Source organism: Hibiscus syriacus, unplaced genomic scaffold (assembly GCF_006381635.1).
Source record: "Hibiscus syriacus cultivar Baekdansim isolate YM2019G1 unplaced genomic scaffold, ASM638163v2 tig00111402_pilon, whole genome shotgun sequence".
Classification (NCBI taxonomy): Eukaryota; Viridiplantae; Streptophyta; class Magnoliopsida; order Malvales; family Malvaceae; genus Hibiscus; species Hibiscus syriacus.
Window position 1 is genome coordinate 7,923,854 of NW_024063082.1, and position 22,525 is coordinate 7,946,378.

At 35.1% G+C, this 22,525-nt stretch overlaps 2 protein-coding genes across 2 annotated transcripts; both read right to left on the bottom strand.

Moving 5' to 3' along the window:
• Positions 1–2,341: 2,341 nt before the first annotated feature.
• On the bottom strand, positions 2,342–2,770 carry LOC120161515 (serine/arginine-rich splicing factor SC35-like). Its single transcript, XM_039171738.1, has one exon. It carries the CDS (start codon positions 2,768–2,770, stop codon positions 2,342–2,344), a length of 429 nt encoding a protein of 142 aa, XP_039027669.1.
• Positions 2,771–4,818: 2,048 nt separating this feature from the next.
• LOC120161847 (ethylene-responsive transcription factor ERF024-like) lies at positions 4,819–5,445 on the bottom strand. Its single transcript, XM_039172055.1, has one exon. It carries the CDS (start codon positions 5,443–5,445, stop codon positions 4,873–4,875), a length of 573 nt encoding a protein of 190 aa, XP_039027986.1. The 3' UTR covers positions 4,819–4,872.
• Between the last annotated feature and the right edge of the window lie 17,080 nt (positions 5,446–22,525).

Genomic DNA, 22,525 nt, shown 5'->3' on the forward strand with positions numbered 1-22,525 from the left:
ATCGCTTTCACGGTAAGCAGTTTAAGCGGATTTACAAGCAATCCAGGGGAGAAACACTGGAAAACAATTGTAAGGGTATTGAGATATCTCAGATATACTTGAAACTATGGATTGCATTATTCTAGAGATCCTGTTGTGTTAGAAGGATTCTCTGATGCCAGTTGGATATCTGATATTCAAGATACCAAAGGCACAAGTGGTTATATTTTCACTTTGGGAGGAGGAGTTGTGTCATGGAAATCCTCAAGACAAACAATTATAACCAGATCCACGATGGAATCTGAGTTTGTATCCTTGGACAAAAATGGAGAAGAGGCAGAATGGTTACAAAATTTTTTGGAGGATAATCTTAAATGGCCAAAGCCTGTACCCAAAATGTGTATATATTGTGATAACCAAGCAATAATTGGTAGAGCACAAAATGTAATGTATAATGGTAAGTCGAGACACATGCGACGTCGACACAATACCATTAGACAACTGATCTCAACTAGAGTTATTTCTATTGGTTTTGTAAGATCAAAAGATAACATTGCGGATCCGCTAACCAAAAGGTTGAATCGGGATCAAGTTGATAAAACATCAAGAGGAATGGCACTAAAGCCCATGAATTGTTAAGGCTCTATGTGAATGAAAACCCAACCTAGTTGACTGGAGATCCCAAGATCTAGGTTCAATGGGACAATCTACTTGCATAGACCTGGTGAGTCACTGTGGGGATTTTTTTATCTACAAGCCCATTCCTATGATGAAAACAGTGGCTAAAATGTGGATAAGGTTAAGCAATGCTTTTAATGACCTATATTTGTTTCGTTGAACCGAACAACGTAAATCGCCTATGTGAGAGTGAAGTAGAGCCGCTTCAAAGAGACTATTGGGGCATAGTTCTCTAAGCTCTTGCAGAACCAGGAGATGTCCACGATTATATGGACATAACCATGAGAACCAAACTCTTGTCAGTAAGATATTTGTGTGAGGTATGCCATCGCTTACACAAACGGCAGGACAATTCAAGGACATCATGTCTACTGGACAGCCAGTAAGGTAAACATATTTTCACAAGGGAATGTTCAAAGGGGGACGCCTACCTATCCTATGCAAATATTGAACGTAGAATCTATCACCACATCGAGTCAATCTTTTAAACAATTCAATTCATTCATGTGGGGGATTATTGGAAAAATATGAATGAATTGATCATGAGTATTCATGAAAAATAATTAAGTCTTTTCATGGAAAATAGTTATTTCATTTCACCTTAAAATTCATGTCTTTTCATGTTAACCTTTTGATCAAAAGGTTATAATTTTTAATCAAATGGTTAAGTAATTTCATTTAAAGGACTTAACATTTCAATACAAATTCCTCTCCCTATATAAAGGCTAAGTTGTGACACATTTCAAGGCACAACTTTTTACTATTTTCTTTCAATTACTTTTCTTTCAATTCAACTATTCTTCCAAAGTCATTTTTCGGTGATAGATAAAGACAAAGATTGTGTTCGATTGTTCACTTCGGTTGTGCTTACTGTTGTGAACGTTCGTTGTTGTATCCTGGGAGACCGACGTCCAACGTTACTCAAATCACCGAGGAGATGACGAATCTGTCTTAAGGAAACTGTTTGTTCATGCCTCAACAAAACTCTTCTTCTATTTATTCAGTTCCATCCGATTACAGGTTCTATTTTAATTTCACATTTTTTTCAACTTTATTATTGAAACGAAATTTTTAGATTATAATACTACAACACTATTTTTCAATATTTTGCAACATGTAGTTAATGGCTATTCTGTCCGGAATGCATGATATCTTATGAATCGACACTAAAATTCTTACTGTATCAAACCGATCACTCTTTATAGTTCCCTCATCGATTTTAATTATTCCCCCCATCTGCTGCAAAGCTCAACGAAGAAGCTTTCTCTCCAGATGTGAATAGATACGTCATACATTACCACCCAATTTTTGATGCGCCTCTTACCTTCATAACCTTCAAGGTTTTCTAGCTTGTCAAACCAGCACTACAGGAAGTAATCTCTTCTTCTCCATACCCTCTCTTGCTCCTCCACGCTTTCAAATCTTAGAACAGTCACAAAACCATACCAAGGACAAACCTTCGTTCGCCTTTATCCCATCAGACCTGAGACCGTCTTGAACCAGTTCGATATTGTACATACCTTTGATTCTTCTAACAAGGCATCTCCTTTTCCAGTCGGGCTCCTCCTTCAAGAGACATATCTCATTCGAGCTTAAACTGTCGTTCTTGTCGGCGCTGTTTGGCATTTCATCCACCATCCTGACGTAGATAACATCGCTCCGTTGGCATGCTTGTAACACGGGGTCAGAGTTTGGTTTGGCTTTCCCAGACAACTTCTTTGAAGGTTCTGATGTCCCTCAGCGATGAAACCCGTCTCCACACCTTCTTGACTTTCTCCGATCTTTGAGTTGCTTCTCTATTATTGTAGCTCAGAAAGACCCTTACAGGACTCCCATCTATTACTCTCCCAGCTCCCTTTGTGACTGCCTGGCAAGCATCATCCCTGTTTTTGTATCTGACGAATGCAAAAGTCGAACTCTTCAGCTTCCTTCTTGGATTCGAGTAGGCGATATACACGTCCAGAACCACTCCATATGCTTGGAAAAGATCCCTTAAAGTCGCCTGAGATACTCTCTTACCGACATTATCCACAAAGACTGAAAATCCACGTCGGCGCCGGTCGCTTCTCCCTTCCCCCGCGAGACTCCTCTCCCCCGACTTTTCGCCTCCCATTACAATTAGATCTTTTCTACGGTTTCACTTTCTAGATTCTATATTTTGATTGTTGAATATGATTTCAAAATTCAATTTGGTAGTTGGATTCTTTCTTATTAGATTCCTAAATTTTGTTTCTTAATTTGAATTAGTACTTATATCAATTCAAATTAGGTTATTTTAGATTTTAAACCAATTGGATCGGAGAGACTTGACAACAACAAATAATTTGAAATTCTAAGTTTTTATTTCAAATGTCATAACTAATTAGAAAAAAAAAATCATATTTTTCAAATTGAATTAAGAAATCGAGTTCAAATAGCAAACTGGATTTTAAATTCAAATTTGAATACCAAAGTATATATTTACCCCAACTATAATTAGTTTTATAAATTACACAATAAATCGCCATCTCTAGATCGTTTACCAAAAAAAAAAAAAGAACAGAAAACATATACTAAAGTATGCATGTGTGAACAATTATTTGATTTTGTAAAGTAAAACTATTTTCTAAATCGACGATGCTTTTTTATTATTATTGTTATTATTATTATTATTAAATACTTGTATAACTAAACTGAATTACTTACCTTTAGGGTGGACCAGAAGAGGTTGAGGGGCTAACGTCATGAAGGCTTGAATAGTGAGGAGCATATATAACTATATATATAAACTTTGGTTAAGCAAAGTAGAGTAGTCAATAATGGTGATAATTAAGGTTTTGGTGGTGCTTAAACCAGCCCCCTATGCTTCCTCCGGTCCTTAAATCATTACTTAATACCTCATTATCACTTAATTTGACTCTGTCCATTAATGGAGTCCTTGTGTTGCCCGCCTCAAACTCAAATTAACAAATATGGACATAACATTACAGAGTCAAAAAATACTTATAAATATTTATCATTTAATTCTTTTATTCCAATCTAGTTTAAATTTCATATTACTTGAATAGCATAGTTTTTTGACGTGTGGTTTGGATTAAATTATAACTTTAACATCGATAATAATAGAACGTAAGACTAATATTAAAATTTTATATTATTTTTGTGCCCTTTTAATGATCTGGGTTCAAATAACCTAATTTGTACGTGCATGCGTTAATTTAAATATAAAAATTCTGCAGAGAAATGAAAAATATTAAAAAGCAACCAAAGAGATTTATACGATTATATGATTAGTGGGATCGGAACACAGAGGGGGTGAAGGGTCAGCATCCAGTATGCCACGCCGGACTGCTTCAGATGTTTGAGAACGACACGTTAACAAATGGTGTGGTGGCTCATAATTTTTAGGGTAAATTATTTATTCGATCAGCCATTTATTTTTTTATTTTTATAACTATTATTTAATTATTTTAAATATATGCAGACACTTTTTTTAAGCAAGAACAAGTAATATATACAGACATTAAATATTTGTATAATCACAGTGTAATATATAAAAATAAATATATATACAGACAAATATTTAACAAATGGTGAGAGACATTTGATATAGACACTGGATTTTATATTTTTTTAATTATTCATAATATATATTATGAAGACGTAATTATTAAAACTTACAATTTTTTTTAAAAATAACACTTTTTTTAATTGTTGAATAATTTTTTAAATATTTGTATAATCACAGTGTAATATATGATTTGGAGAGAGGTATTGAGTTCCATAAAATCAAGGTGTTAATTATGCATATTGACTAAGGCTCCCCCCAACTTGCTTTGCCTTTTCCCGTCACCAGACAATATTGGAAAAAATGCTGTTTGCCTTGGAAACTCTGCTTTGAGTCAAAGTTTGTTTCTGACACTACTCTATCTTTGTCACCTCAACTTGTACGTTGGATCTCTTAAAAAGTTTTAGGAAAAGAGACGATAAATAATTCATTAGCGTTGTGATGATTGAGCCCACAGCTTTGTGCTGCAAACAAAAAACCTCGATGATCACACACATATCTTGTACGGACGAGAAGAAGCATTACACATTTACACAAGCGAGGCGAGAGTGAGACCACGGCAACTCCCACAAATACATAAACCTGTACAAATATTGTGCACTAGTCATCCCCCTTTTTATTATCATTATTATTGTTTTATTTTGTTTATTATAGCATTATTATTATTATTAGGGGAATTTCCAAAGGTTGTCAGCATCCCCATAGTTATCGGCGGGAGGCTGAGAGGTAGCGGCGGCGGCCAAGCGAGGAGGGCTAAGAAGCATCCCCTCCGCCATATTGCAAAGAACATTAGGCATGTCAAAGATCAAATCCTCGTCCACGAAATCATCTACTATTGAATGCTTCTCAGTCGCCACTACTGTTGAATTGTTGTTGCTTCTCAAAGCATCATTCGCAGCACCCAAAGCCGCCGCAGCCGAGGCCGCCGCCGCCTGGATATCACGAGGGGAAGTCGAAGCCGGCACCGTAAACGAAGCGACCGAGTTCGGAAAGTTAAGCTCGGCGTCTCTGCCTTTCAAGGCAAGCGCGGCGACATCGAAAGCAATAGCCGCCATTTCAGCAGTAGGGAATGTACCGAGCCAGATCCTGTTAGGCTTCCTGGGTTCTCTGATTTCAGACACCCATTTCCCATTACTCCTACGCCTCAATCCCTTATAAACCGAGTGCCGTCCAGTAGAAGCAGAAGCACAACCTCCGCCACTGCTGCTGCAGGAACTTTTGTTGGGTTTGGAGTAATGCATGATGATAGAAATGGCGGAAAGTGTTGGACTCGGGGGTTGAGGATGGAGATGAGAGAGTCCATTTATGGAGGGATTAAGCTAGACTCTTGTTGTTGCTGCATAGAGTAGCAGAAGAAGAAGAATAGAGTGTAAAAAGTGGAAACCAGTTATTGATGAACTGATATCTGCTGGTAGTTTGGGTGTAAGGCAGATGTGTGTTTCGATTAGAGAAAATCGCTTCAGTGACCAAAAATGCCTTATAATATACGATTTTAACCAACTTTTTTTGGATTTGCCAAAATGACCAACAAAATCGCAACGCGAAATAAAAATCGCAACGCGATCCCCAGAATCGCAAATCAGTTTCCAAAATCGCAACGCGATTCTTGACAATCGTAATGCGATAGTACAAATTCGCATTGCGATTTTCAAGAATCGCAACGCGAATATGAAAATCGCAACGCGAACACGTAAATCGCAACGTGTATCCGTAAATCGCAACGCGTATCCGTAAATCGCAATGCGTATCCGTATATCGCAACGCGTATCTGTAAATCGCAACGATAATCAGTAAATCGCAACGCGTATCCGTAAATCGCAACGCGATTTTTAAAGCGCCATTATAATCGCTACGCGTATTTTATTTTCAAATTACAAAAACGAATATTAAGACAAAATCCCGTAATCGCAACTCATAACTTAAAACCTAAAATCACAACTCAGTCCCATCTCCATCTCTCACTCTCTACGGCGAAATTCGTCCCCATCTCCGAAGATTTCCGTCCCCATCTCCGGCGAAATCCCTCACAACCATTCACGGTCAGAAATCCCTCACAATATTCAGAAATGGAAAATCAACCTCCGAGGGTTAGTTTTTTTAATTATTTTTATTTTGAAATTTTTGCATTATTGTAGGTTTTTTATATTGAAACTGATGATATGTTTACTGGTCATTTCAATAATAGATTAACCATTTCACTTAGATTTCATTTCGCGTTACGATTCTCTCGTTGCGATTTTCATTTCGCGTTGCTATTCTCTCGTTGCGATTTTCAAGTTAGTATTGTCTTTGTCTTTGTTCTGTCTTTTGGTTGAAGTAATGCAATCCATTCAAGTTTCAATTTGCAGAAGAGTCGCAACGAGATAAATGAAAATCGCAACGTGAAAATGACTATCTGCAACGAGAAAAATGAAAATCGCAACGAGATAATCGCAACGCGAAATGAAAATCGCAACGAGAGAATCGCAACGCGAAACCAAAATCGCATTGCGATTTTCATTTCGCGTTACGATTCTCTCGTTGCGATTTTCATTTCGCGTTGCGATTCTCTCGTTGCGATTTTCATTTCTCTCGTTGCGACAGTCATTCTCTCGTTGCGATTTTCATTTCAACCAAAAGACAAAACAGTGTTGCAAATTTTAGTTTCAAGAATAAACTACTACTTTTTATGTTTATTGTTTTTGGTATATCTTCACAGTGTAGTTTTTGGTATATCTAACTTGGTATGTTTATTGTTTTTGTAGAAATTTTTTTCGGCTTCATTGACATTAAGGAATAAAGTTAGCCTAGCCACTACAATTGCTTCGAAGCTTTCACCTGCACAAAGACAATTGTTTGAGGAAACCTGCTTCGGGCCATGGCTGAGAGTACAACATCCGGGTAGAGATGCTAATTTGACCATTTGTGGCTTCAGACCATGACATCAAATCTACCCGACAGTATACAACGTGGTGAGGAAGAGATATGGTTTCATTTTCCACCAGCGTATACTTGTTTTGGGCGGAAGGAGTTCTGCTTAATCACTGGTCTACGATTCGGACACGATGATGTAGGCCGGTACACTCGTCATATCGCCCGCCCATCATGGTTATCCCGGGTGTTTCCGGATGAGTCAATGGAGAAGCCGAACCTACATGTCGACGACCTGAAGAAATTGTTAATAAGAAAGCTGGTTTCACTCGGATGGATGACGTCGATGTTGTCCGAGTATGCCTTCTACTACTTGTGTATGCCGGCTTTTTAGGCAAAGAGGCCAGACAACCTATTCCTCGGGAGCTAATAATATTGGTAGAGGACCTGAATGCATGGAATCTGTTTCCGTGGGGTTCGTATATATGGAAAGCTACCTGGACTAAGTTGTCTACTGCCTTTGATGACCGCAAAAGTTTGCGTGGCGATGGGTCGAAATACACTTTGTCAGGCTTTGTTTGGGCCTTTAAGGTAAGAATTTCTATATAATGTTTCTAAAATTATATTAATTATTTAACAATTACTAATTTTGTTATTATATGTTTGTAGATTTGGATATTCGAGGCTTTCCCCAGCATGCGTACATATGCAATAAAAACGTCAAATGATATCCCAGGGCTATTTCCTGGAAGAGGAAAAATCTGTTGGATTGGGAAGACTTAATACCATATGCGACAATAAATAATGTAAGTTAACACAAATACTTTCATATATATATAAACAAGTTATTAATAGTAGACGTTTAACTTTGTTTGAGTTTTTATATTGTTAGGAGGCCAACATTCCATTACAAAGACTGACACCCACGGAGGAAGAGCTTGCCACTGATTGGTGGCAAGCTAGTCAGAGTTTTTTTGATGGCACGGATGATGAGCATCATCCACTTCCTCCAATTCGAGAGCCATCACCTCACCCAGAGCCATCACCCGATCGACCCGACTATACACCTCTAGAACGAGAGCCATCACCTATCCCGTCACATCATCGAGCCTCTTCTCCACCATCACCTCATGATAGGCAACCGGTAAAGAGGCCACGACATTTATCTCCTTGTTCTCCACCTCCACGGGATGAGTTACGTGATGAGGTCAATGCCTTGCGTGAGGAGATCGGTACTCTACGCGATAACGATGGTGCATGGCGTGTGGAGGTGTCAACTTTACGTGGTGAGGTTGCCGCTCTACGTGAGATGATAGTATCGTTGCAGAATGAGGTTCATACTCTACGCAACGAGGTAAGTTTAAGATTTTCCATATTTAACTTAATGATAAATTTACTCGTAATTTCACTTAGATTAGCCATTTCACTTAGATTGCTTAGTAAATTTATTCGGTTGCTGCCAATTCTGCTAAACTGTGTATTCTTTAACACTGTGAAATAGTCTTTGTCTTTGTTTTGTCTTTTGGTTGAAAGTAAATTTGTTCGGTTGCTGCCAATTCTGCTAAACTGTGTATTCTTTAACACTGTGAAATAGTATTTGTCTTTGTTTTGTCTTTTGGTTGAAAGTAAATTTGTTCGGTTGCTGCCAATTCTGCTAAACTGTGTATTCTTTAACACTGTGAAATAGTATTTGTCTTTGTTTTGTCTTTTGGTTGAAAGTAAATTGTTCGGTTGCTGCCAATTCTGCTAAACTAATACCCTGAAGTCAGTATTTGTCTTTGTTTTGTCTATTGGTTGAAGTAATGCAATCCATTCAAGTTTCAATTTGCAGAAGAAGAAATAGTTTACTTTCGCAACACGAAACTTAAAATCGCAACGAGAGAATCGCAACGCGAAATGAAAATCGCAACGACAGAATCGCAACGCGAAACCAAAATCGCAACGACAAAATCGCAACGCGAAACCAAAATCGCATTGCGATTTTCATTTCGCGTTGTGATTCTCTCGTTGCGATTTCATTTCGCATTGCGATTCTATCGTTGCGATTTTCATTTCGCGTTGCGATTTTGGTTTCTCGTTGCGATTCTCATTTCGCGTTGCGATTTTAAGTTTCGTGTTGCGAAAGTAAACTATTTCTTCTTCTGCAATTGAAACTTGAATGGATTGCATTACTTCAACCAATAGACAAAACAAAGACAAATACTAACTTCAGGGTATTAGTTTGAAACATATTTTTCTTTGTTATCTGATGCATTTTGTGAACTATGATAGAATAATGACTTGGGTGAATACAATGCAAGTTTGAAACATATTTGTCTTTGTTTTCACTGTTTAATATCATGTGTTTTTATTTACTGATTTTTGTATTTAATTATTTAGCGGCCCGATAGAGTGGATGCTTTACGTCGGGTTATGCTTGCACGACGGAGTTCACGCATCAGACAGCGTGCACGTGCTATTAAGTCTCCGTACACCCCAATAGTGCGAAGACACCGCAAGAAGAAGCCCGACTCGCCTGTCATCCCTCAAGAGTCCACTCCTATCGTTGAAGAGGCCCCCCCTATCATTCCTCGAGAGTCCCCTCCCACCGTTCAAGAGGCCACTGTCATCATTGAAGAGGTCCCTCCCACCATTCAAGAGCCCGATTCACATGGCGTCATATGTAGGCTTCTTGAGAAACCCTCTGACGTGCCGGACATGATGGATTCAAGTTGGCTCTCGTATGAGTTACCGGCCAGTACCATACCGGTATCTGAAGAGGAGAGGGAAGAATTACCGGACACAATTCTGGATAACACCCTTTGGGCTAAGACCGCAGTTGATTTTTATCTACATGGGCTGAGCCAGGGGTGTTTCACTGACATATGCAAGCTCACCGATGATATCTATTTGTTGCTGATCGGTCTTGGTGGGGCGTTTATTAGGGGTCGAAGACAATGGCTATTTCGATGGGGGGGGTAAGTCTTATATTTTTCTTATATTTCAATTTGATTAATTTTTTTTTAAATTTATGTAAGTCACTAATATATGTCTTTTTTTGTAAAACAGCATATCGATGTGTGGGTGACACGTCTTCTAATAATAAGAAAACTTAAGAAAAATAAAAATATGCGATATACAATTATGCCGACGTCTTTTAACGCCGTTCACTTGAAGAATGCATGAGATGAATCATTTGATTTGGGCAATGGACAAGCTAAACTTTATCCTGCATGGTGGGAGGTCGATAAGGTTAGTATTTATTTTAGATTGAGTTTAAAGGTTTTATGAAATAAGTGCGCAAATGAATGAATTATTACTTATGATTGCAGGTGTTTATCCCTGTTTTGGAACGTAAACATTGGATTCTCGTCGAGCTTCAGCTCCCATCCCTTAAGACAATAGTGTATGACAGCATGATAAATTACATATCATTGGCTGATTTAAGAGAGATTATTAAGGGATGGAGCTCTCATTTGGCTAAATTCTTGGATGCGATCAATTATTGGACTCGTTCTGGAAACAAGAAGCCAAAGAAGCTCAATATTACAATTATTAGAGACGAGACCGCGCCACAACAAACGGGAGGAGCCAGAGGAGATTGTGGTCCTCTCGTATGCTTGGCGTTGGAGCGTTTGATGACGGGAAGCACCAAGTATCTACCTCCCACCGATAGAGATAGAGCTGCAGTAGGCTTGTGGTTTCGGCATTATATGGCTAAATCGATATATACGAGACGCTGCCTACCTGCATCCGCATTATAAAAATGTCCATAAACAATTGGTAAGTTTATAGACTTTTGGTTTGAAAATGTTTGGTTAAGTACCTAGAATAGAATAATTTGCTGTTTGTAGGTTTTAGATGTGTATAAAGTGTTGTTTGAGCAAATGTTTGGTTTCTGCAGGTTAATCTCAGAAATGAACTGCGTGAAAATGATGTATGGCTGCAAAAGTTGATTCAATAGTTTAATTGATTGTTTTTTGATTGTTTAATTGATTTGTAAAAGTTGATTCAATAGTAGATGATTGGAAATAAGAATTATTGCTTATTTTTTGATTGTTTAATTGATTTGTAAAAGATGATTTGTAAAAGTTGATTTGTGTAATTGATGCGAACATAATTCTTATTTGTGCTTGTTTAATTGATTGAAATGTAATGGTTGATTTTGTTGATTTCAATCTGCATTATGTTGAAATGAAAATCGCAATGCGAAATGAAAATCGCAACGAGAGAATCGCAATGCGAAATGAAAATCGCAATGCGGAAATGAAAATCGCAACGAGAGAATCGCAATGCGATTTTCATTTCGCATTGCGATTTTCATTTCCGCATTGCGATTCTCTCGTTGCGATTTTCATTTCGCATTGCGATTTTCATTTCGCATTGCGATTCTCTCGTTGCGATTTTCATTTCGCATTGCGATTTTCATTTCCGCATTGCGATTCTCTTGTTGCGATTTTCATTTCGCATTGCGATTTTCATTTCGCATTGCGATTTTCATTTCCGCATTGCGATTTTCTTGTTGGGATTTTCATTTCGCATTGCGATTCTCTCGTTGCGATTGTAATTTCCGTGTTGCGATAGTCAAATGCATGCCTAATAAGTGATAACAACTGAATAACAAGAGTTGGTTTAGTCAAAATGGTTGGCCTGAGTCATTAATTCAACTGAAAATGTTAAAAGTTCACACATAAAATCCACATAATACAACGTTTGCATTTAAAAATCACCTAAGTTAACAGTCCCAAAAGGTGAAGCCAATTGTGATTGGGATTTTAAAGATGATTGTCTTTTGCTTGACACCATATGAGCTTTGGATTTTGATGAGGATCCATATTTTGGTAGAGGAAAAGATGATTTTGATGGCACTGGTGATCCACATGTCAACCTTGTATGACCACTTTCCTTGCACCGACTACATATCGATCTCTTCTTCTCTTCACCTTTAGACGGTATACGATCGTGACTTTTTGGTCGGCCAGGTAGCCTTCTGTCCATGGCTGGTGGCAAAACTGTTTGTAAGTCATCTGGTATGTCCCACTCAGAAGGATGTGGAATAGGGTAGACAATCTCGGCATAAGTCTGTCGATAAACTTCTGTAGTGTAGCAATCCATAGCGTATGCGCTTGAATCATCTTGGTTTAGATGAAGAGCAACTTTTATAACATGGCCACACGGATAACCAGATGTTTGCCATTTCATACAACTACACGTCTTTGCATTTAGATCGACTAGCCCATTTAAGTTATTATCCAGTACTTGAAACAAAGTGTTTGAACATGGTTCAACTCTCCATGACGTTGACTTCACAACACGTTTCATTATCTTTTTTTCAGTCCATGGTGTAACACGATGTTCCAATGTTCCTGTAAATTTAAATAAACAATACTTAGTAAATATATAAATATGATAAGTTACGAATTCAAAGAAATAATACCTGCATGGTTCTTTTCTTGTAGTACCACTGTTGAATAGAGGCTCGAAAAAACTCCATTAACATAGTAATGGGTAATTTCCGGGAATGACGACTTAGAGCGTTGATTGATTCTGCACTATTAGACGTCATGAAACCATATCTTGCTCCAAGTTGATGTACTCTTGACCATCTTTCAAACCCGACATCATCTAGTGTTTGAGCACACTGAGGCAAAACACGTCTTAAACAATTTATATGCTTATTGAAATCCACTTCCCGATAAGCTTTTACAGCCTTCCAGTATGTCCATTTGTGCTTTTTTATACCAGCAGACCTTGATTTTAGATTTCTATACAAATGAACACCACAAAGTCCATGAAAAGCATCTGGGAAACACCTTCTAACAGCGTTGTCAATTGAGTTTGCCCTATCGGATATGATTGTCAGATTGCTAATAGGACCTATGCAATCCCTAAGATGCCCCATAAACCATATCCATGAATCAGAGGTTTCAGATTTGCCAACCCCGTAAGCTATTGGCAATATCCCATTGTTAGCATCCATGGCTACTGCTAATAAGTTTACTCCAAGGTATCGACCTTTCAAATGTGCTCCGTCAACTATAATAACTGGGCGCATGCAAGTAATAAACGAACGAATCTACAAAATAATATACACAAGAAATATAATCATTTAAATGTGAAATGCATGTAACTAACAAAAATGAGTCAACAAAATTATATTGATTTACTAACCGTAGCACCAATGGCGATAAACAGCAACTCAAAGTGTCATCTCTATCTGTTTTGATATGAGTTACCGACCCAGGATTTTCAGCTTTAAATTGTGACAATAAGCCGGCAGTTGGGCAAACGATGCTTCTGGCGACCCCCTCAACAATTCCAAGGCATAACATTTGGCTCTCCAAGCTTGAGAATATGATATACTAATCTTGAATCGAGCATTCATGTCAGTCATAATTTCATGTCCCCGATATACCCTGTTATTCAAAAACATTAACTCAGCCAGAAAACCACCCAACAACTTTTTGTTTGCCTGTCTATGGTGAGGAAAAACTTGGGTTCTTGAACATGTATGTTTATCAATAAAAGTCCTAACTTGAAACATTTCGCAATCTTTTATTCTCTTTGCAATCATACGCCACGTACAGTTTTGTCAATCTACACCTTGTTTCGAAACGATCTTTGCTTGATTTGTTAACTTTTAGTTGATAGCCATCTTCCACACATTTCGTATACAAAGCTATCTTCAAGTCTTCCTTTGTATCAAAACAATCATCTTTCTTGATACGAATAACTTTTGTGTAACAATCAACTGCTTTCTTTACCAACTCTTCTTCCGGTATCTGAAGTAATTCTGGCATATTCCAGTTATACGCCCGTGGCATTTTCTTTCTTCGGGGACTTTTTCTTCTTCTTTTTCTTCTTCAGGATTATATGAATTACAGAATGGATGTTCAACATGTTCATTCACAGTCGTAACTTCCTCCTCATTATCATCAACAATACATTCTTCGACAACGGCTGTTTCATCATCAAAATTCGGGTATTGACCAATATCAAAATCATTACACGCAGGGTCTGTTTCTTCTTCTGAAACATCATCAAAATCCGTGTATTGACCAATATCAAAGTCCGGATATTGACCAAGACCAAATTTCGAATACTGACTAGTACTCACAATTTTTTCTGTTGGCTCATCATCGTCTAACTGGTCAATACGAAAACCGGAATTTGGTGCTGAAGTTGATTGGGATTTGGATTAGAGAAAGGTTGTGGGTTTTGAGAAAAACTTAGTTGATTACTACCCGCTACTGACCCAACAATACTACTTCTAGGTTCAACAACATACAATGTAACATCATCTTGTGAAACACTAATGTAAGCAATGAATCGTTCAACATCTTCATTGTCGGTTAACAAATAAACTTTACCATTTCTCTGATAAGATAGACTAATCCACTTAGGGGCTCTAAATTCAATTTATTTGAAACACGTAGCATTAGAGTTTCATAAGTTAACTTTTGTAAAGACAATTTTAGTTGAAGATTCATGGGTAAAGGCATATATTGTAAAACACCATGAACATTATCCCATGACCCTCCAAAACACAAATCTATCCAAACATGATCAACATTAGATGATTTCATGGTTGTAAATTAATTTACTAAACAGACGAGCTGCGAAACTAAAACCTGTTGCCGGATTGGGAAGGATGTCGTTGGATATAGGAACGGATGTCGCCGGAGAGAGTGATAGATGGAGATGGAATGAGTTGCGATTTAGGGATTTAGTTTATGATTTGCTGCTGTTGCGTAGTTATATACCCAAAATTTCAGTGTTGTGATTTACAGATTCTCGTTGCGATTTACGGATTATCGTTGCGATTTACAGATTCTCGTTGCGATTTACTGATTATCGTTGCGATTTACGGATACGCGTTGCGATATACGGATACGCATTGCGATTTACGGATACGCGTTGCGATTTACGGATACACGTTGCGATTTACGGATACGCGTTGCGATTTATGTGTTCGCGTTGCGATTTTCATATTCGCGTTGCGATTCTGTAAAATCGCAATGCGAATTTGTACTATCGCATTGCGATTGTCAAGAATCGCGTTGCGATTTTGGAAACTGGTTTGCGATTCTGGGGATCGCGTTGCGATTTTTATTTCGCGTTGCGATTTTGTTGGTCATTTTGGCAAATCCAAAAAAAGTTGGTTAAAATCGTATATTATAAGGCATTTTTGGTCACTGAGGCGATTTTCTGAACGATTATGGATATGTGGGTTGGCTGCTCCAAAATAACTGATTACCATATATATACCTCAAAACTAATTTTGTCTTTTTGAAATTTCTAAAAATACTCCCTATACTTTCAAATTCTAAATTTTCAGTCCTGGTCCAGTAATATATAGTATTAAATTTACTTTTGTCATTAGTGTATATATTATACGTTAGTAGTAAATTTAATCCATCTTCTATAATTTAATTATATAATCTCTATTTTATTTGAGATAATATTAAAATTTTAAATTTTTAAGAAATAAACGAATCGAAATTAATTAATTAGAGTACACATATTAAATCAAAACATGTGATAATATAATATAATGCTAAATTTTACGATCCAGTAAGTTTGTAAAAAGTAGATATAATTGTGGAGAAAATGTTGTGTTTGTGGAATGAAGGGGGGGGGGGGAAGCTGGTGTCTTTTCACCATGATTATTTTGGGACAGTTGTATAGGCAAAACGAAAACATATGTTGGATCACGCATCAAACCCACTTGCCAATATCAGATTATTTGGGTCAATTGAAACATGGAACACATCTTTCCCATTCAAAACTATGGGTTTTTCTTCATTACCATCAACTATGACTTCATATCCAAATGTTTTAATCAACCCCTTATGTTTGCTTGAACCTAATATGATGTATATTTGCTTATTATATGGACAATCAATATCAAATGTGTTTAAAAGTATATTATATCATTAATAATATCGGTTTATTATGTGTTATGTTAGATTCAAATTATTGATTCTCCTACTCTCATTTCTTATTTCAAACCACTAATACATTTACATGGTTGAGTTAGTGGACTGATGTTAACTTTTTACAAGAAGAAAATTGTATATATGTAAAATAAAAGTATATAGACTAAATGTCCAAATTAAATAGAATAGGAGGATTAAATCAAGAAATGTACCACAACAAGAGTATGAAGAGATTTAGGTGCATGAATTTTGGAAGCCATAATCGCACCATTGACCAACCACTACCAAACTGCAAGCAACTAACATCTAAATATTAAATCATAATATGCCCTTGAGGGACACACTGGGCCACCAAAACCTGATAGTTTGCCCTTTTCATCTATCTGTCTTGCCCAATAATTCCAATTTTCTACTCTATTTATTTTTATTTTTTTATCAATACGGAGTAGAATATATATATTATTTGTTTAAAGATAACTCTCAACAATTTGATATTGAACGTTCATACCTCTGACATTTATAGTACTCAAACTCGAAACATCAAATAATAACAAGCATTTATTTACCACTGAGGTCATTTAATTCGTGATTCTACTCTATGTATTTAAATACAAGTTTCCACATATTTCTCCGCTCCAGCAACTCAAATTATTATATTACTTCAATTAGTTAACTTAACCACATAATTTTGAATGTGTTTAAATATATTTATCTTTTGTTCAAAAAGTCAAATGAATTATAAAATAGTCAACAACGTCAATGTTTAATATTTCATTTGGGTGAAACAACTAAATAAAAACATTGAGAGTCATATGGTTGATTAAACAATTTCGAAATTGAAAAAAGAAAAGGAAATGAGTGCACGTAAGATCAGAGGGAGTGGGAAGTGGGATAAGGTCTCCGGATCCATTAGCGGATGTAAAATTTTTTGTGGGTGTGAATTGTAATCCCACCACTAAAGCCCTGATACAGACATTGTCTAATCTAATTTTCCGTAAATTTGTTACAACTTACTTCATTTTTAATAATATTTTATCTTCTCTTTATATGTTTTGAAATTTATACTACATAAATATTGTTTGTATGTTTAGAAAATACACATTGAAATTCATTAAGTAAATTTAAAAGTAAAAGAATAAATATAACACTCATAGTCCGTATACGACTCAAAATACGAGTTAAAGATGTCACAACAACTTTATAAAAGTTCACTGAAAGTAAATGCTGAAAATTTAATTTCATTTTAAAGCATTCCTTTATCAATTTTATTTATGCTTCATTTAGCATACATATTCGTAAAATAATAATTTATCATTCCAAAACAGGTTAATCTTATGCAGCAATTAGGCAGTTCCATGTGATTTTTTTATTTATATACAACTGTCTAATATTGTTTAATTTTAAAACCATTTAAAAACCGTTCGTAATATTCATTTATATTTACGTCTATAACTAAAATTAACCAAAATTAAACAACCGTAAATTACTATTACAGACCCTTTTTAAAATAAATCTGATAAAGCAACCTAACGGATATAGTGTACATGCCACTAATAAATCAAGTTATGATATCTTACTGATATTGTCGGTAGTTTTGATTTTCATAAGATGCTGACAACCCCTTCACTCCACATCCTCTACTTTATTTGAACCTACGCATGAAAATCATCAAGCGCTAAGTAAAATTTAGTGAGACAATAACATAACTAAAATAATATAAAATATAAATTTCATAAAGTACTATAACATGAAACTGTAATTTTAAAGAAAATACTAAAACTTTCGAACCGAGTTGTTCAAACTGATTTTCCTTTGAAACCTGAAAATCATCCTCATATGATTTCATCAAAAAAATAATGTAAATCAATAATAAATGTCGTAAACAATTCATATTCATGTCATTTTTACTTATAAAATCATAAAGATTCTGATGAATAATATCAAATAAAATCACAATATCATGATTTCTTTTAACTGGACGTCATTCATAACTTTCATATTCGTTTTTATATTCTGTCATAACTTTCAAATTTGTTTGTATAGCCTAATGTATATATAAGAAAATATAAGGTAAGTGAGTTTAAAGTGCACACTAGGCACAACACGATGCCAAATCATAACTGAACTGCGATATGATGCACTTTAGTATAATCATAACTTAAGCACCAATGGTGCTGAACATTGGTATTAGGGGTGTAAACGAGTCGAGTCGAGCTCGAGTAGTGCTGAACTCGACTTGACTCGAAAACTCTGAAATGAAGCTCGACTAAAAAACTCACGAGTTTAAAATTTTCAAGCTCGACTCGAACTCGAATCTTGAACTGAGCTCGTGAGCAGCTCGAAAAGGCTTGAAGTGAAGAAAAAAATTCTTAAACTTAACTCGATTGAAGCCTCGAACTCAAACTCGAACATGAACCTTAAATACATGAAAATCTTACTGTATTTAAAAAAAATCAATACATAAATGTTAATATTATTAATAATTTATTTTTTTTAAAAATAAAATCTTAATATATTATGTTTTCGAGCTGCTCACGAGCTTTTCGAGTCGAATATCAAGTAGCTTGTTTCGGCTCGTTAAGAACTCGAGTTGAGCTCGAGTCGAGTCCATTCGATCCGAGTATTTACCGAGCCTTGATCGAGTGGATCTCGAGTAGCTCGCGATCTGTCTCGTTTCATTTACAGCCCTAATTGGTACACGAATGTACCAAAGCTAAAACGATAACTGATAACTAAAAAGTACCCACTAAATGACATGTCAAATGTACATATAACTCTCAATGCAACAAACAATGGGCTTATATGTATCATCATAGAATCATTTATTAATCTATGTCTGATAACTGTAAAACAACTGCTATATATAAATATTTAATAACTGAAATCATCTGATAATTGTAAATATTTAGAATTCATTATCATAAATATCATACTTGGGTAGTTCATACCCAAAGGCATTTATAAAACTTGTTGAAACATATTATAAAAATATTTCATACTGCAAATTATAAATCATACTGAAAAATAAAATGAGTTTGACTTATCGCAAGTCGTCCTCAATTATAATAATCAAATAAATAAATTACATTCACTTTAACACTTTTTTTTAAATCGAAATAGAAATCTAACTAAGCTTTAGTTTTAAATCATTTGCCTTCCACTACTTTCAATACATAATTTATCAAAATTACATATTCTGTCAATTTGCACTACCTTCAAACAAACAGTATTTTGTATTAATAAATATACTGAAAAATTATTTCATTTGCACCACTGAAAACTAGAGTTGAATACAAATATAACCATATAAGGCAACTCTTCTAGTTCAACTTGTACGATTAATAGCAAATTTTCAAAGTTGACTGACAGAAACTGTTTTGAGCAGAATCTGCTACCATATTTTCTGACCTATTCACGATTAAAAATTCATATTTTTTTTGAACATCTCGAAATCAATCACTGTCTTTTTTAAACGAAGCTAGACTGACATAAGAATCTAACGATGTAGAGATCATCCTATAATCAATTATGTATAATTTATTGTGAATTTCTAAACTCACTATTCGAATCCTAATTTCTAGACAACTTCCCTTAATTAGTATCATTAGTTTAATTTCATAATTCTGTAAGCTTTAATAAATTAACTTTTAGGCTATAATCACAATTCACATAACATTAGGAGTCACTTCTTACCGTAGTAACTTCGACATTGGCTTATCACAAGCCAATGTTTGTACGATAACACAAACACGAATTAAATGCACTCACCTATCTTCTTGTCTAATCTCCTCCTCGATAATCTTCTCAATTTCCACATTTTTTTATTCTTTTTCGAGTTTCTTGGATCACTATATTTATTGAGATGTGACGAGGTCATATCATAACATAAAATGTTAAGGTATATGTTAGTATTAAACTAACATAATCTAAGCGTAACTATAAACTTTGATAGAAATAAAATCGATACTTAAATCGATATACAACTAAATCGTACTCTCATCAAAATTTTAAATTTCTCAAAATATTTCCTTAAATTCCAAATATATATATATATATATATTCGTTATCAACCCTTCAACTTTTTCTAATTACACAATCAAACCACTAATTATGAATTCTTTCTAAAATTCACCTTAACTTCCCATTAAATTCATAATTGACTTTCACTATTATAGTCATGTCACATTAATCACATAAAATTTCCAGAACCTTAATAAAATATTCAAATCAACACTTGAACATTTAAAAACTTGTAATTTCATCCTTAACTTTATGAAACTTTTCAATATCAACCACCCAACTAGACAAACTTGAAATTCGATCCCAACTCAACATTTAAACTCAAAAATCAACTGTTGAAAACATTTTGATATTTCGATATAAAAAATTAAGATAAATGAATTTTAAGATTTTCCAAAAAGATTTTCTAAGTATATTCGATATAATTATTCGAATATCAAAATATTACTTCAAATCTTTCAAAAGTCATTTTTAATCCTTACTCAAGTGTAAAATTAAGTTTTAATCTTAAAATTATTTCAAAATAATTTTACAAAGTATTTTGAACCGTTTCAAAGCCAAAAATTCCAGAATGTCCAGAGGGAACCGATTCCCCCTGAATGGTTTGGCTCCAAGAATTCCAGTATGCTCGGAGGGAACCGATTCCCCCCTCCCCATGGGTACCGATTCCCCCCACTGTTCAACGGTCGAAATATTTGAATTTTACACTTAGGGAACCGATTCCCCATGAGGGGTACTGATTCCCCCCATGCTCCAAGTTGTTGTATTAATGGTTTTCACACTTAAACGACTCCATTGACTCCACTAATCATCCCCAACATTCAGAATCAATTGAGGGAGTATTTAAACAAGTTCTGAAGCCTTTGATCAACAAGAAATCATAGAGAAACAAGAGAGAAATCATCAAACACCAAGTTTGTGCAAATCAAGCCAATTTTCCTTTCAATATTCATTTTGCTTTCAAGAACACCATTTGTGCTCATTTGTAATTATTTTTTAGTGTTCTTTTCTTGTTCTAGAATTGTGCAAACATCTTACCTTGTGAGGTTTTCCTTGTAAGTTTACAAATTTGTGTATTTCTCTTTGAAAAAGAGTGTGCTCAAGAATTTGGGGTATAATTCTTGAGGGAGTTGTAAGGTTACTCTTTGTCCTCAAAAGAAAGAACAAATTAGTGAATTTGTTGGAAAATCCTTAGTGTGGATAGCTAAGGTAGTGGACGTAGACTTTGGTTGAGAAAGTCGAACCACTCTAAATCGCTGTGCAATTACTTTCAATTTTCTGCAAAAGCTTCCACAAATTTTTTAATTGTCAATTCACCCCCTTGGCCGAATCCGTCAATCGATTAACTCAACATCAACACATATATAAAATTTCCAGCAATGTACTATTTTACTCAAATGGTATTTTTCACATTTAAAAAAATTGAAATCAAGTCCCTATATTTCTTGGAATCTTCGAATTTCACCCCATAAATTTTACCAAACTTGCAATTTGGTTCCGACCAACTTTGCAACTTAATTTTCCAGCATCTTAATACTAAATATTATAATTGAATACTCCAAATCTCACATTTATACAATAATGTCCCACAATCATTAAAACTTGTAAACTAGCCCTTTTTCACTTTTAAGGTTCCAACTTGATCCAAATCAATCTCCAATTCACATAGAATACTTCTAAAATCATTTCTAAACCATAGGAAATTTTTCAACATTTTTCCCTTAATATTTTCCCTATGGTCGAATACCCCATGTCACTTTAGGGGGACTTTTTGTTCAGTTTCAAGCTTGAATTCAACCTCCTTACAACAAATTCATGTTATTCTAATCATCACAACATCAAATTTAATCCAAATCCAATCATCTCTTAAAACCTTAGCCATGGCCAAGTGATATATAAGCACCTACACATCATTTTGGTCATTACACAAGCTTTAGAATTAATCTGCAACACCACTAACATACAAATCTTTCATTAAATCCATAAAATCCATAAACCCTTCATAAACCCTAGTCATCAAATCTCAACATGCAAACATGTTTAGCAAGAATTTCTTATACCAAAAGATAGAGAATTGAATGTATAACATTTTTCTATTTCATAACTTAGTCCAAAATCCTTCTAAAATAGCTCAAAAATGAAAAAAGAAGATTTTTTCCACACCTTGGAAGGGTTTAGGTAGTAAGATGATGGAGAAGAAGAATTCTTGTTTTTTCTAGCAATTTTCATGATACACATGACATTTAAATCAATTAAATTGAATATAAAATTCAATTAATGAAAAAATCCCCAAAACACCATTAATGAAATTTGATATTTACCAATTGTCATTACAATTTCTTCCATTAAAATATTCTTTAGTCAAAGGTGAACCAATTTGACTTTGACCTTCTACTTTGGCCATGTAATTTCTTCCACTATTTGACAAATCTAAAAAATTACACTGTTCTGAGCCAAATTTATATGATCTAAAATATAGAAATACTATTTACAACCATTTTCTAACATCCTTCAAATTTTCATGAAATTCCGC